This window comes from Heloderma suspectum, chromosome 3 (assembly GCF_057233095.1).
Source record: "Heloderma suspectum isolate Gila_16-S chromosome 3, 16-S_ref, whole genome shotgun sequence".
Taxonomy (NCBI): domain Eukaryota; kingdom Metazoa; phylum Chordata; class Lepidosauria; order Squamata; family Helodermatidae; genus Heloderma; species Heloderma suspectum.
Window position 1 is genome coordinate 302,657,118 of NC_139460.1, and position 14,166 is coordinate 302,671,283.

General features: G+C 44.6%; 1 protein-coding gene across 1 annotated transcript in view; it reads right to left on the reverse strand.

Annotated features, from left to right (window-relative positions):
- Nucleotides 1-14,166, reverse strand: part of SI (sucrase-isomaltase) — a 257,605-nt gene that overhangs the window by 12,180 nt on the left and 231,259 nt on the right. Inside the window, exons 61-67 of the mRNA XM_084847439.1 lie at nt 13,822-13,955; nt 12,780-12,814; nt 12,552-12,668; nt 9,488-9,636; nt 4,975-5,059; nt 4,805-4,861; nt 2,156-2,280 (exon numbers count right to left, since the gene is read on the reverse strand). Of these exons, the coding sequence (XP_084703565.1) occupies nt 2,156-2,280; nt 4,805-4,861; nt 4,975-5,059; nt 9,488-9,636; nt 12,552-12,668; nt 12,780-12,814; nt 13,822-13,955 (702 nt within the window). The remainder of the gene's footprint in view (nt 1-2,155; nt 2,281-4,804; nt 4,862-4,974; nt 5,060-9,487; nt 9,637-12,551; nt 12,669-12,779; nt 12,815-13,821; nt 13,956-14,166) is intronic.

Consider the following 14,166-nt stretch of genomic DNA (forward strand, 5'->3'; position numbering starts at 1 on the left):
GGGCTTCATTCTGCCATGGATTTTGGGGGGCCAAATGCACTGGCATTCGGCCTCACCGAGATCCATGGCAGAATTCTCCGCCATGCCTACATAGGATTGCTCCCTAACACTATTATTGTAGCTAGTACTAAATAAAATGCTGTATCTTAGGGCACAGTCCTATTGGTTGTGCTCCCAATAGACAGAGGGCTCTGAGTTTGGAGGCCTTGACCTATCCTATGCCCTACTGGCATAGGATAGGTGATGAAATGAGGATGGAGGTGATTTTGCATCCATTACCCTGTTTCAAAATGCAAAACGCAGCTAGACAGGCCTCTGAGTCCATCCAGCTGACTTACCTTTCAGTGGCTGGAGAGGGAACTGGACAGCCCATAGGATATTGTGTATCTTGGCCTCTCCCCTCCTCTCCCTGCCCACCAGCACACCCACTTTTCTTCCTCTCTGATTTCTCTTATGAGGTTTCCGTTGCGACCTTGTATGACAAGTTTTCTATGGCAACTGGGAGTGGTGGGGGGTGAGGGAAGGAAGATCCAGGATCGGATCTCCTCCTCTGTGCTTATAGCTCTGTCTATGGGTGTGGAAGATGTGATATGCAGCTTCCTGTGGCTCCCCAGACACTGTCTAGGGGCCATAGGATTACTCTCTTAAAAAATGAAATAAAATGGTATTACTCAAACAAATTGTTTTAATAATTTGGAAATATACTGAATATAGATGTGTTGCTTGTTGAATTGCAACACCTCCACATTAAAAAAAAAAATGAAGCCCTTTTAAATAAAATGGAAACACACATTTTTGGCAAGGAAAATTACAGGCATGGGGGTCCCAATCCAGATAAGGACCACAGTGGGGGGGGCAAAGGGGTAAAGCTGCCCTACCTACAGTATCAGGGCTGTGATCCAGTAACATGTAATGGCCTAGAGAAATGTCTGCAATGTTGTTCTAACTTTGATAGTTAGGTTTGGCCAAAAGCTGAAAGACAGCCCACGTCAGACCCCCATGGGCAGTATCCAACTATGTCATTCTGCTGGTGCAAATGATGTTGCGCTAGCAGAAACTAAGTTCCCAACTGTGTGCAAGCAGAAAAATTCAACTAAGGTTACAGTTGCACAAGCAACTAGTTGTGCATAGCGATGGTCGAAAGTCCCTTACCTGTCCTCGAAGCTTGCTTCGCGGTGGGGGGGGAGGTGCTTCGCTTCTCCCCCAGACGTTCATGCGAGGGGGGGAGGCGCCCTGCCTCGCCTGGCCGAAATTCAGGCCGGGCAGGAGGTGCCCCATCCCTCGCCGGCGAAATTCAGGCTGGGTAGAAGCGCCCCGTCTACCCGGCCATGGAAAAAAAAACAAAAAAAACCCACCCCCGTGATAGGCTACACAAATAGCGTTCCCTTATTTTCGCCGTAGTCTACGTAAAGGAACGCAAATGGCAGCTCCCTATGGGGGCCGCCATTTGCGTACACGCTTTTTTTTTTTTTAAAAGTCACCCGTGATAGGCTACGTGACGATTAACATAGCCTATCACGGCTGACTTTGGAGATCTAGCCGTGATAGGCTACATTAATCGTTACGTAGCCTATCACGGGGTTTTGTGGTTTTTTTTACTTTCCTTGTAATGGTGGCCGCGGCAGCCGGTCGAAAGACCGGCTGTCGCCCCTGCCCCTGACAAAGACCCGACGAACCGCCGCCGGGACCTGCCGCCGGGAGGGACATTCGTGAAAGGTAAGTCCCATCCTGGGGGGGGGCGGGGGGGCAGAGAATTTCACCGCCAATTTCAGGGGGCCGAATGTGTTGGCACTCGGCCCCCCGAAGTTTCGGGGAGAAATTCTCCCCCATCCCTAGTTGTGCATCTGGTTGTGCAACCAGTGGTGCAAGTGTAATGCACAAGTGCTTGCACAATGGAAAAGTTCATCAGAACTCTGCTAGCACTATTTGGATTTGCGGAACAACACTGTTGGATATTGCCTCATGTATGCAAATCTAACGTACGAAAATTGCAGTATGCAAATATAACAAATAAATAAAATGTAATGGGAGGAGGACACATCTATGTGCAAAAAGGGATCTGCCGCCCTCCACTGTACATGCAGGAGTATGCAGGGCTTAAGTTGAGGTAAGTCTCCATAAAAAACAAGTTCATTCTATGAGAAATGTTACTTACCTGGCATTGGTAGTGATATCAGGCACCTGCCAGGGAAGGATGTAACCACCCCGGACATGTAGATTTATATGCCCCAAAGGTGCTTGGAAGTCCTGGAACTGTTTTCGCACTTTTATGTCTTTTCCCTAGAAAAATATTAGCAGAACTTTATGTCCAGTGCTGCGTAGTGTTGCAGCAGCTGTAGAACCTGCATCTCCCAGGATTTCTCCTTCCCCACACATTTTATAGACAGATAAGACCTGCCCTATATTTCCCCTAGAAACTGCAATATAAGCATGGAATATATGTGTGCAATATATGTGTGCAAACAATTTACGTCAAGAATTAGTACAGACAAAAGTCTTTAGTTTACAAGACACCAGAATGTACATGGCCAGCATTTCACTGTATTGTAAGCAAGAACGATTGTACGTACTGCTTATTTAATCAGGCAAAATATCTACAATCCAGCCAATGTTAAATACTTCAAAGTCCCATTGATTTCTGTAGGAGAATTAATATATACTTAAGTCCCTCCCATTTAAAACAGTGGTTCCATAGGACATGTTTCTCCTTAATGAATATCTTCAAAGTCCAGCCTCTGTTCCTCCTTCGCAAAGCAGGGCTGGGTGGGGAGGGTGATTTCTGGCAGAGAAGTGGCAGGCAGGAAGATGGTGGAAAAAACTCACTTTCCCCCACTTAACTCGCTCCTCTCCAGAAGTAATTTTCCTGTACCCTGGGTTGTGACCTGGCTTTGCAATAGAAACATGGGTCTGGGATCCCTGTTGAAAGTCAAACTACATGTTTTGTTAATTGTGTAGCATGTGGCTGAGGATAATCTCTGTTTTTAACTCTAGAGTGTGTGTGGCCCTGACTTGATCACTACACATTGGGGGGGGGGGGTTAAACCTTCCTTCGCACTGTTTTTTTTCCCTGAAATCCCCGCCCCCATTCCTCATGGGAGGTTAAAAATGATTCCAGTGGAAGGCTTTTTTTTGCTTTTTTTCTACCCCTTGCCTCAAACAGCAGGGGAGGAATTTCAGGAGAGCAACAGTGGGGAAGAGGTTTAATCCTCCCCTCCCAGTGAATGGTGTTCCCAATCTAGTGGTCGGCAGGCAAAAGAAGGAATAAATGCTTTCCTCCGCTAGTGATGTGGGAGAAGTTCAGTTTGATTCATTTTTTAATCAGAACTTGTCCTGTTCGCAACCCCGAATGCAAGCACATTTTTTCAGCATGCTCCTGAGCTTTTGATCGCATTCACAACATGCTTTCGATAGAAAAATGGGCACTTTAAAAATGTGTAAAAATGCATAAAAATTCATTTTGAAAATGAAAAAAAGAAGCACCTTCATGCTTTAATTAAGGAGGGGAAAGTAAGCATTTGGGTGCACATTTTTAAAAATCTGCACCCAAGTGCATACTTTTCCTGTTCAAACCACAACAACAAACGTTTGCATTGGGGAACAGGAACAAGGTGGACCAAGCTTCAAGGCGGAACTCAGAGACCCTCAATGAGCTCAAGTCTTGCTGATTCTCCCAGCCCTCTCCTCCACACACGACTAATCTACTGGAAATTAAGCCCTCCTGGCCCTGTTTTAGAAAGGAGAAGCAATGAGTGAGTGTTGAAAACATAGCTTAGAGCCAGAATATGTAATTATACCTCTAAAAGTACTTAACCTTTACAGAATTGTGGTCCTTATGTGCCCTTGAATTGACTTGTAGGAAAATATCCTAGGCTTGGAAAAGATAGTCTGATTGGATAGGGCATTGAAGCTTGAATAGGGATGTCCATTGCTGAGAAATCCGTCCCTTTTTGTGCTCACCAGAATTCTGTGGCTTGCATTTATGAACTGGGCCACAAGTTTCCCCTGAATTCCAGGGACTTGTGTGTGTGTGTGTGTGTGTGTATGCTCCAATTTGCACAAATAGAGATTCACACAAATTATGGCCACAATTTGCACAAATTATGCAAATTTGCGCAAACTGTGATCCCGATATGCACGAATTGAAACACACCAAAAATCCACTAGGTGGCCCGACTCAGTGCAGACTGACTGAGTTGGGTCAGCTAGCAGAAGGTGAACCAAAGTCCAGGGAGTGAAGCCAAGGAAAGCTGGTAGAACTCTACCCCTCAACTGGATTCCTCTGTTACCCCTTGAATCCAACCTGTAAGCAGGTCTTTTGACTTGAAGTTACTCTTCAAAAGATGTCTTATAGTTGCTTTGTAGCAGCCATATCGGGGGTCAGACTAAGTAGCCTCATGCAGTCTCATGCTTCATGTTCTTGCTGAGCTCTTTCTCCCTTGAATATACTCTGGTAAGCTGATGAGACACAGGAATTCCTTATCTTATCAAAGGTCATACAATTGTATATCTTGTTCTCTGCTGTTCTCTTCTGTTCTCTCCTTATCATGGCTACCCTATAACCCAGTTCTTGTATTATAAACAATGGTGCTAAGAGAAGAAATGTTGAGGACTGCAACCCCACGCGGGAGAGAGAGGAGGAGCCATTTCATATGTGTCACAATGTCTATAAAAACAATGTGCTAATGTAAATCGGGGCTTCTGGCTCTTTGGAAATGATTCCAGCCTTAAGCCCGCGCGTTAAATAAAGAATCTCTTTTTCCTTCACTCCGTGGTCTCTCTGACTCTGGGTTCTGCAACAGCTTACCGTATGATAATCATACCACCGTGCATCAGGTACATAAGCCTTTACTGTCACGGCCCCCTGCATTTAATGACATAAATGTAAGATGAAGACAAACAGGAAATATGATGGATACATTTTATTAATATATTAATATATTCAGTTTCTAAGTGCTGGTGTTATTAACTGCTTACTTGTTCAAGTACAGGGCTGATCATCAGGGCTGCACCCCATAAAAATTGTTTGTAGATATCCCATGTTGCCCTGTCATTCACAAACCTGAGAAATATGGCAAACAAGGATTATTTAATATTTCAGAGTAACAACAACCTCAGTACATTATGAACCATCTCCTACTCTAAAGCATAACTCACTTTTTAATTTAAAATATTTTGACTGAAATATTTATATGCCCCAAATTATTTAATAGATTTGTGTAAACAAGTCCTGGGGGATGAATCACCGTAATTTCAAAAATAGAGAATTGAGTCATTATTCCAGTTCTCAGTCTGGTCTAGTCAGGTCAAACCCATTCATTTCACTAATGTGTATCAAGTGCACTAGGTGGATGTTGCAACCTCCTATAGATGGCATTTCAACCTCAGCATTCTAATTATAGAGAAATAGGAATAAACTTTGCTCACGGGTAGGGGACAGAAAATGAGCTCCTTTACTTTATATTGGACACACACACCGGTGGGGGGGAGGAGTAGTTTGCATATATCTACAAGGTGAATGTGAAGCCACTGCTCACTTTTCTCCCAGAAACAGAAAGCTGTGCTGCCAGACGCTACTGTCCAGCTGTTTAGTTGAAGAATCAAAAGCAAGCCTTTATTCATTACCTGTATGAGCTTTGCTTCATTCTACCTACTGATGCTTGTGCCAACTGGATAGATTTTGAAAAGTTGACTGTAGGAGGGGGGGAGAAAAAGTGTCCAACCTCCCTGTTGAATGCTAGTGCCTTGCTAGCCACTTCATAAACTGCATTGCCAGGGTGGGGGGATTCGAAAGGGATTCACAAAATGCCTGGCTGACAGAATCAGTCACCTCCCTAGTTCCCTAAGGGAACCTTCTCTCCTGTCCTGTCTCAAGCCCTCCATGAGGAGGGTCACATTCCAAATAGTTCGGAAGGACCAGTTAGAACCTATTAGGGCTGTGCATGGACCCCCCGATCTGCTTCAGATGCCGCTTCGGATCATCCAAAGCAACCCTGATCTGCCTCGGACCAATTCGGACCCCTTCCGATCCAACTTGGATCCAAATCCAAAGCGAGGTTCGGAAATCTGGATCACATGTTTTGGGCATTTTCCCATTGACTTGCATGGGAAAACACAAACAGTCATAACTTTTTCCATTTTTAGGATACAGGCATGAAATTTGGGGACCTCTCCATGCCCCTGGAGAGGAGGCAACAGGCAAAATTTAGATAGTTTGGCCCACTGGTTTTTGAGCTAGGTGGAGTTGAAATCTGATGTTTTCCACAGAAACTATCAAAGCAAAGAGCTGTAACTTCCATGTTTCTACAAACACATGTGACACCTTGGCCTCTCCCAGGCCCCCTCCAGGGCATTGCACCCCCCAAAGCCCAGGCAGTTTGGCCTGCCAGCTTGTGTGCAAGGTGCAGCTGAAATTTGACTTTTTCCAGGAAAACTCCCAAAGCAAAAAGCTGTAACTTCTCCCTGTGTCCACAGATGTGTGTGAAACCTGGGCCCCTCCCAGCACTCCTTGAGGGCATCCCACCCACCAGTGTTCTGGCACTTTGACCCACTGGCTTGTGTGCAAGGTGGTGGTGAAATCTGAGGTTTTCCAAGGAAACTCAGAAAGCAAAGAGCCGTAACTTCTCCCTGTCTCACCGCATGTGCGTGACACCTGGGCACCTGCCAGCCCCCCCTTGAGGTCACTTGCCAAATTCCAGGCACTTTGGACCGCTGGCTTGTGTGCAAGACGCTGGTGAATTTTGATTTTTCCAGGAAAACTCCCAAGGCAAAAAGCTGTAACTTCTCCCCACCTCTGCCCCTGCCAACTCCCCAAAGACGCCTTATATTGCCCTGACTTGCTTTGCCACGCAGTGGACTGTTACCGGAATAAGAAGGTAATTAATATAAATACTACGTGCCTTGTGCTTCTTCAACACTGCCTCGAAATTTGGTTGGTGGAACTACATCCTAGCACGCACACAGACACTGACACAGACACACAAGAGCTAAAGAAAAGCAGAACTACCTAAGCAAATGACAGTTGTCTTTAATGTATGGTTTTATATTTCATGTTCTTTTACAGAAGGCAGGATAACATCTAGAAATACAGGGAGATAGCGCAGGCTATTAGATAACAGCCAAATCAAACCCTTTTTTAAAAAAGAAAAAGAAAACCCTTCTTTAATTTCTGTTTTGGGAGGATCAACACAGAGAAGACACAGACGGTTCACTTCAGCATGGGGGTGGGGGGACATTACACTCCACACATAGGCTGCTATAATATGTCTTTCTTTAAGGATTTAGAAAGAAAGAAAATAAAATTGAATGCTTGGATATGACTTAAAGGGGTGGGGGGAGGAACATGCCCAGAAGTCAATGTTTGTTTTTCAAATTCTAAATAAGAGTGGGTTTGTAAAAATCTAACAGAGACACTGACTGACAAAAATGACAAGAAAAGAGAATGGAGAAATCAGAAGTAAGGCTCGACATTACATAAGAAACGCAGCCTTTTCCATAGTCCAAAATCGAGATAAACAAACAAACACAGGAATGGTGGGGGAGGAGGAGCATGGCGGCAATTTGCAAGGAAAGGCTATGTTAGTTTGAAAAAATATGGAAAGGAGAGATGAATCCAATCAAATACAAATAACAAATGAGTTGGAGGTACAAAGTTATAGCAGAAAGTGGCTGGAAGAGGTGCTGTAAAAGGCACTGTCCCAATGGGGATGGACGATCAAGGAACGAGGGAAGGGAATGCCCCCAGTACAACCAATCTGTTTACTTTCAATTTAAATTCTGAGGAAAGACTAATGGTGATCAAAATTGAATAAATTGAAGGAACAACTCCTAGGAATGCACGGGCACACACACGCACAAAAGATCATCTACCTACAACTAGGGATGTACAAAAGTTGGGGAGTCGACGGGGTGATTTGCGGTGGGGGGGAGGCGCTCCGCACCTCCCCCCGAAATCCTAACCCGGTCGGCTCTGCTCTGCGGAGATTCCACAGAGCCGCTGGCCGTGGCCACCCGCAGCCGGACATCCAGCTGCTGGGCAGCCTACAGGCAAAAAAAGAAACAAACAGCATACACAAATGGCGGCGGCTACGGCGGATGCCATTTGCGTTCCCTTTTTTTCGCTGTTTTAGCCAACGTAAATATTTATGTAAGCTATTATGGCGAAAAAAAAGGGAACACAAATAGCGCCCACTACGCTATTTGCATTCCCCCTTTTTTTTTCACCATAATAACATTCGTAAATATTTACGTAGGCTAAAACAGTGAAAAAAAGGGAACGCAAATGGCGGCTGCCATAGCTGCCGCCATTTGCGTATGCTGTTTGTTTTTTTTAGCTTGCCGTGATAGGCTATGTAAATACTTACGTAGCCTATCACAGCCTCCACAGGGACACAAATGGCGACAGCTACGTCAGTGTCATGTTTCTCTTGGTCCCCCTCTTTCCTTATACACTCTCATACACACAATAGAGAGGCTTCAGTCTCATGCGTTGCTCTGTTAATTCATTATTAACAGGTTCATTACAGATGCAAATCCTTGAAGACTCTCAGGCTACAAAGGAATGCCTCCAGGGGATTCAAATGGGAACATTTATTTATTATTATTTATTATTAAATTTATTAATCGCCCATCTGGCTGGTCACCCAGCCACTCTGGGCAATGTACAACATACAATAAAAACAGTTTAAAACAATAAAATTCTACAATAAAAACATTTTCTAAAATACCCTAACCCACCCCAAATGCCTGCCTGAACAACAATGTTTTTAATGCACGACGGAAGCTCATTAAAGAGGGGGCATGACGGAGTTCCCTAGGGAGGGAGTTCCACAGAGTGGGTTGCCTACAGTTTGAAGTGAGGCTTGCTGGCTAGACTAACCTAGGGAGGGATGTCCCACCCTTCCAGTGATGCATCCCTACATCGCCTCTCATGCATCGCTAACCGGGTCGACCGTCTGAGCTCCAGCCCTGATGTTTCCCTCTTAGCTCTGTGCCTTAGTCTAGCATCTCTTAGGTCACAGCCCCCACTCTCCTCCTCGCTTCTCACAGAGGGGGGCATGGGGGGGGGCTTCAGGCCCAGCCATCTGGTAGTTAGTAACCTGAGGAGCATGCCTACCCATATCTGAACTGGCTTGGGAAACTGCATCCCCCAGTTCTGGCTGCTCCTCTTCTGAATCTGAGCTGCTAACTATCTCCCTGTGCTCAGAATCAATCCAGGCAGTCAGAGAGGGAGGGAGGGAGGGAGGGAGGGAGGGAGGGAGGGAGGGAGGGAGGGAGGGAGGTCTTGCAAAGATTTCTCCAGGAAGATCTCCCAGTGGACTCCACTGCTGGATCACAACCATTGCTCTATTGCTGCTTCCAAGTACATTTGAGGGAATGGAAGAGGGTGATGGGTTTGACTTTAGGGATTTGTAGTAATGGGTTGAAAGTAAGAACAGTGCTAAAATAACCCCACCGTATTCCCCACAGGATGCTGGCATTTAATACTTACTCGTGCAGCAAAGGACGTCCAACAGTGTTGCCATCTGCATGGGCATTATGCATTAATGTGTAGAGATAGGGTAGCAATCTGTATCGTATTGTGAGCACATTCCTTGACATATTTACAAATGTTGCGTCAAAGGATACAGGATCTTGCCTCTGCAAAAAAGATACGAAGTTCATTCAAACTACAGAATATCTTGCCCTGACTCTGCTCACTCTAAAAGAAAATGTGGGCGAGATTTGCACTAGAGATGTGTAAATGAGCAAAACCTGGGGAGGCTGGTGGCTCTGATTTCAGTGGGGCTGTAAATCCATTTTGAGTTTTAGTCAGAACCAGCCAGAACTCTAAAAAAAGTTCCCTCAAATAGGTTCAGAACCTTGGATAGCTCATTCAGAGTTCTGGCTGGTTCTGACTAAAACCCAGAATGAATTTACAGCACTCAAGATCGGTCCCCCAGCCTCCACTGAGCAAAACTCAACTTCATCAAGTTTCTCTGAATTCCCCCTAGAAGCTTGTTCCGATTTGTGTCCATATCATATTGCAAACTTTGTTTTAGGGGTGCGGGGAGGAGGAAGTTCCTAAAACTTCATGCATATGATGTGCACATTTTCCCAAATACAGCACATTCTAAAACGTATCCACTTTCCTCCCATTTTATAAAGGATGTTTATATGCATTTTTCAAAAGTACACATTTTTATATGCATTTTTCAAGCACATTTTTGTTGTTCCATGAATTGCATCACACAAGCTCAGAAATGTACAGACTTTGTCTGTGTTTGGGCCCAGGAGGTGTCAACAACAAACTGAAACAAAGTTCTTAAGCATCCCTAATTTGCACACTTGCTGAGAGAAAGAGAAAAAAAAATCACATCACTACTTTTAAGAGAATACAGAACAGGCTATTATATGAGGAGTAAAATAAAAAGGCAGCAACAAACAGACTGTGTTTTGTAGATTTAGTATGGAGCTGGCTGCAGACTGGAAAAAAGTCTAAGAAATCTGGGAGGCTGCCCTATAGTCAGCTGAAGGCTCTCAAAATCCTCCTGTCAATACCAGTGGTCTCTGGACTGGAGCAGAATACAAGGTAAATGGAGTATTGAATGGAACATCCTCTGGGAATAAATTAATCCTGATGTTATTTCTAACTTCTAGCCTCTGAAGCAACGCTACTATATCAAACTTGCTGCAAGTGAGCCTTTAAAGATGCTTTCAGATGCACCCATCCCTGACTCAGAATAATTGTTCCTTCATCTGACTCAGATATCATCAGCCAGTGACCCATTTCTGAAAATGATATGTGAGTAACACACTAGGGAGATCTGTGTGTTTCGTGTGTGTGTGTGTGTGTGTGTATGTATACAGAGAGAGAGAGAGAGAACATTCTGTGCTGAGTTGCGATCTGAAAGTTATAAAAAAGGGAGATATATCTAGGTAGCAGTATTTGCCATCAGAGTAGTTGATGGAAGGAAAAGGATGGAAACAAAACTGAGTTTCTATCTACACAAACTTGGCCCATTGGCTGCTCACACCATCAGTGAAAAGAGCTGGGCCAGATCATGTACCCAATCTTCTGCTACAGAGCTTTCCACTTACCAGTAGGGATGGCAGAGAATTCCGCCACGGATTCCAGTGAGGCCGGGTTCTTTAGAATCCGCCCCCCCCGGAATCCATGGCGGAACAGCCTCCTGCCCCCCCCCCACGGAATCCCCCGGGATGGAACTTACCTGGGGTGGCTGCGGCAGCTCCGGTGGCGGTGGCTGGTCTCCTGGCCGGCCACAGCCGGGTTGCTGCGGCCGCCATTGCTGTCCTTCAAGCTGTGATAGGCTACATAAGAATTTACGTAGCCTATCACGGCTAACCCCCCCCAAAAAAAACCAGCGTACGCAAATGGCAGCGGCTACGGCGGCCGCCATTTGCGTTCCCTATTTTTCGCCATTCTAGACTACATAAATATTTACGTAGGGAATTAGGGTGAAAAAAAGGAACTGCAAATAGCGTAGTGGGCGCTATTTGCATTCTTTTTTTTTGCCGTTTTATCCTACATAAATATTTACGTAGGCTTTTACGACGAAAAAAAAAGGAACGCAAATAGCGCCCACTACGCTATTTGCGGTTCCTTTTTTTCACCCTAATTCCCTACGTAAATATTTATGTAGTCTAGAATGGCGAAAAATAGGGAACGCAAATGGTGGCCATCGTAGCCGCCGCCATTTGCGTATGCCGTTGTTTTTTTTGGGGGGGGGGCATGCCATGATAGGCTACATAAATACTTATGTAGCCTATCACGGCAGCCTGGAAGGATGCAAATGGCGGCTGCTACAGCAGCCGCCATTTGTGTCTGCAGCAGCCCGTCCACAGCCAGCAGTCCGGCTGCGGACGGCCCTGGCCGGCTGCTCCGCGGAGCTGCCGCGGCGTAGAGCCGGCTGGGCAGGATTCCGGGGGGGAGGACTGGATCACCTCCCCCCCATCAAGGCTTCTGGGGGGAGGGACAGAGCGCCTCACACCCCCAGTGGATGCCCTGACCGGAACCAGGTAAGTGATTCGTACATCCCTACTTACCACTCTCTCATAGCTCACCCACAATATGTGTCACATGCTAACAAAAGTTGCACACAGAAAGGTTTCTGGCTGTAGAGCAAATGCCTCCTTCCGAATCAAACCACATATTAGAAAAGAAGGCAAAACCAACAAGTCAAAGTTAGGAGCACAGCCAACCAAATGAGGGGATATTCAGTGTTGGGGTTAGACTGGCAAAATGAGTGAAAAACACTCTGGTGTTGTTTATTATTATTGAAGGCTAAGGAGTGTAGTCTCTTTCTTCACTCAGTGTCCCCACTCATTATGGCAGGGTTAAAAATCCCTCTGTAAGTTAATAGATAAACCGGCCACAGAGCCACCCACACTATACTGTTTGGGGCAAAGGAAATGATCTGCTCCTTTATCTAATGAAAATTGGATTAAGGGATCAAAAGAGAAGCAACTTTCCATACATTCTTAGGAGATTACAAAGCAGTATTAGAGTCACTATACTACTGCATGCAATACATTGCCAATTAATGTTGACGCACTCTAGTTCCCATCGCATTATGATTTCTAGAGAAGGTGTAAAATGCTCCAAGCTCCATCCACCGGGCACACATTTCATAGGTTGTGTCATTGAAGAAACCACAAATGTCAGCACCACACTAAAATTATGAAAAGAGGAAAGGTTAGAATGTTCCATCACGTCACAATAGATTACTAGAAAGTGTTTCAAAGAATTTCAGATGCAAAGTTAATCCAATAGCAGAACTTACATAGGAGATCCCAAAGAGGCTGAACTCCATGATACCTGTCAAAATAAAATAGAACAGCACTTTCTAGAGTAAATTCTCTTTAAAGGCATCCAGAATACTATATTAAATAATATAATTACTCTGCATCACATTTTAAATGTGCATAAGCTCTATTTTTCATTGTTTTATAAAAACAATGTATATTTCCAATGAAATGTTCATGAGAAATCAGCTAACTCAGAATTGCCTTTTAGAATGATGAAATAATGATGACTGGATAGAATAATCCACTTGATCACACCTAAAAGGAAATGAAGTGGTTGTACAGCTGGCCATTTTACCACATCTTGTGTCACACCTTTGCCACACATCTGCATTTGTATCTGTGTTGTAACATTCTCCTTGCCACTTGACACGTTGCCAACCTACCCTGCTTTGAGGCTTAACTTGGGCGAATTGAATAATCTGTCTGCTCTTGCAACCAGATCATAGGTATCAAGGAAGATGGAGCAGATTTTTTCATTGTTGCTAGAAGAGGCAGGTCTAGATTAGAACTGATGAGTGGAAATTGCAGGGAAGCAGATTTCAGATAAAAATTAGCAGAAGCTACCTAACAACCTGGACAGCTATCCATCAAGGTTGCTGTAGATGCATCCCTGTCCCCGAGATAGAAGGGAGGGCTTGCATTGGGCACTCTACCAGGGGGCAAACACAACCCATTGGGATCAAGTCCAGACTCTGGAGGGGACTGGGTCAAAACCTTAGCTACATTCAGGTAGGCAAATGCCAATAATCCAGTGTCTGATATATTGGCGTCTTACATATCTTTCATATATAAGATGCCAGTATATCACTGAAATGAACTTGAGCACACTCCAGGAGAGAGCAGAGGACAGGAAGGCCTGGCGTGCTATGGTCCATGGGGTCACGAAGCATTGGACACGACTTAACAACTGAACGACATATCACTGAAACAGCAATGTTGTCAATCTGACATTTTCCTGGCAAATAACATGTACTTAAACTGAAAATCTTTCTTTAAACTGAACATTTTTCTTCTTACCAATAATGGATTTCTCAAGTTGATCCCATCTTGCATAGTTATCACCAAGCCAATGTCCTGCCCATCGTCCACTGGATGGATAAGTTGAACGGGTAATAACGATTCCACGTTCTCCTGTGGCATTCTGCATACCGCTGATATAAACATACAATGGAACACAGGTTAGAGGTGTCAATAACTTTTCAAAAGAAAGTCTTACATAAAATACCTTTACTTTCCAGATTATTGTACTTGAGGATTCCACTATTGCCAAAATTTGATGTTATATACATTATTCTGGGAACCCTTTGGGGCTGAAAAGCAGGTTAATACATTATATATATATTTAAAAAATAAGTTAAATTC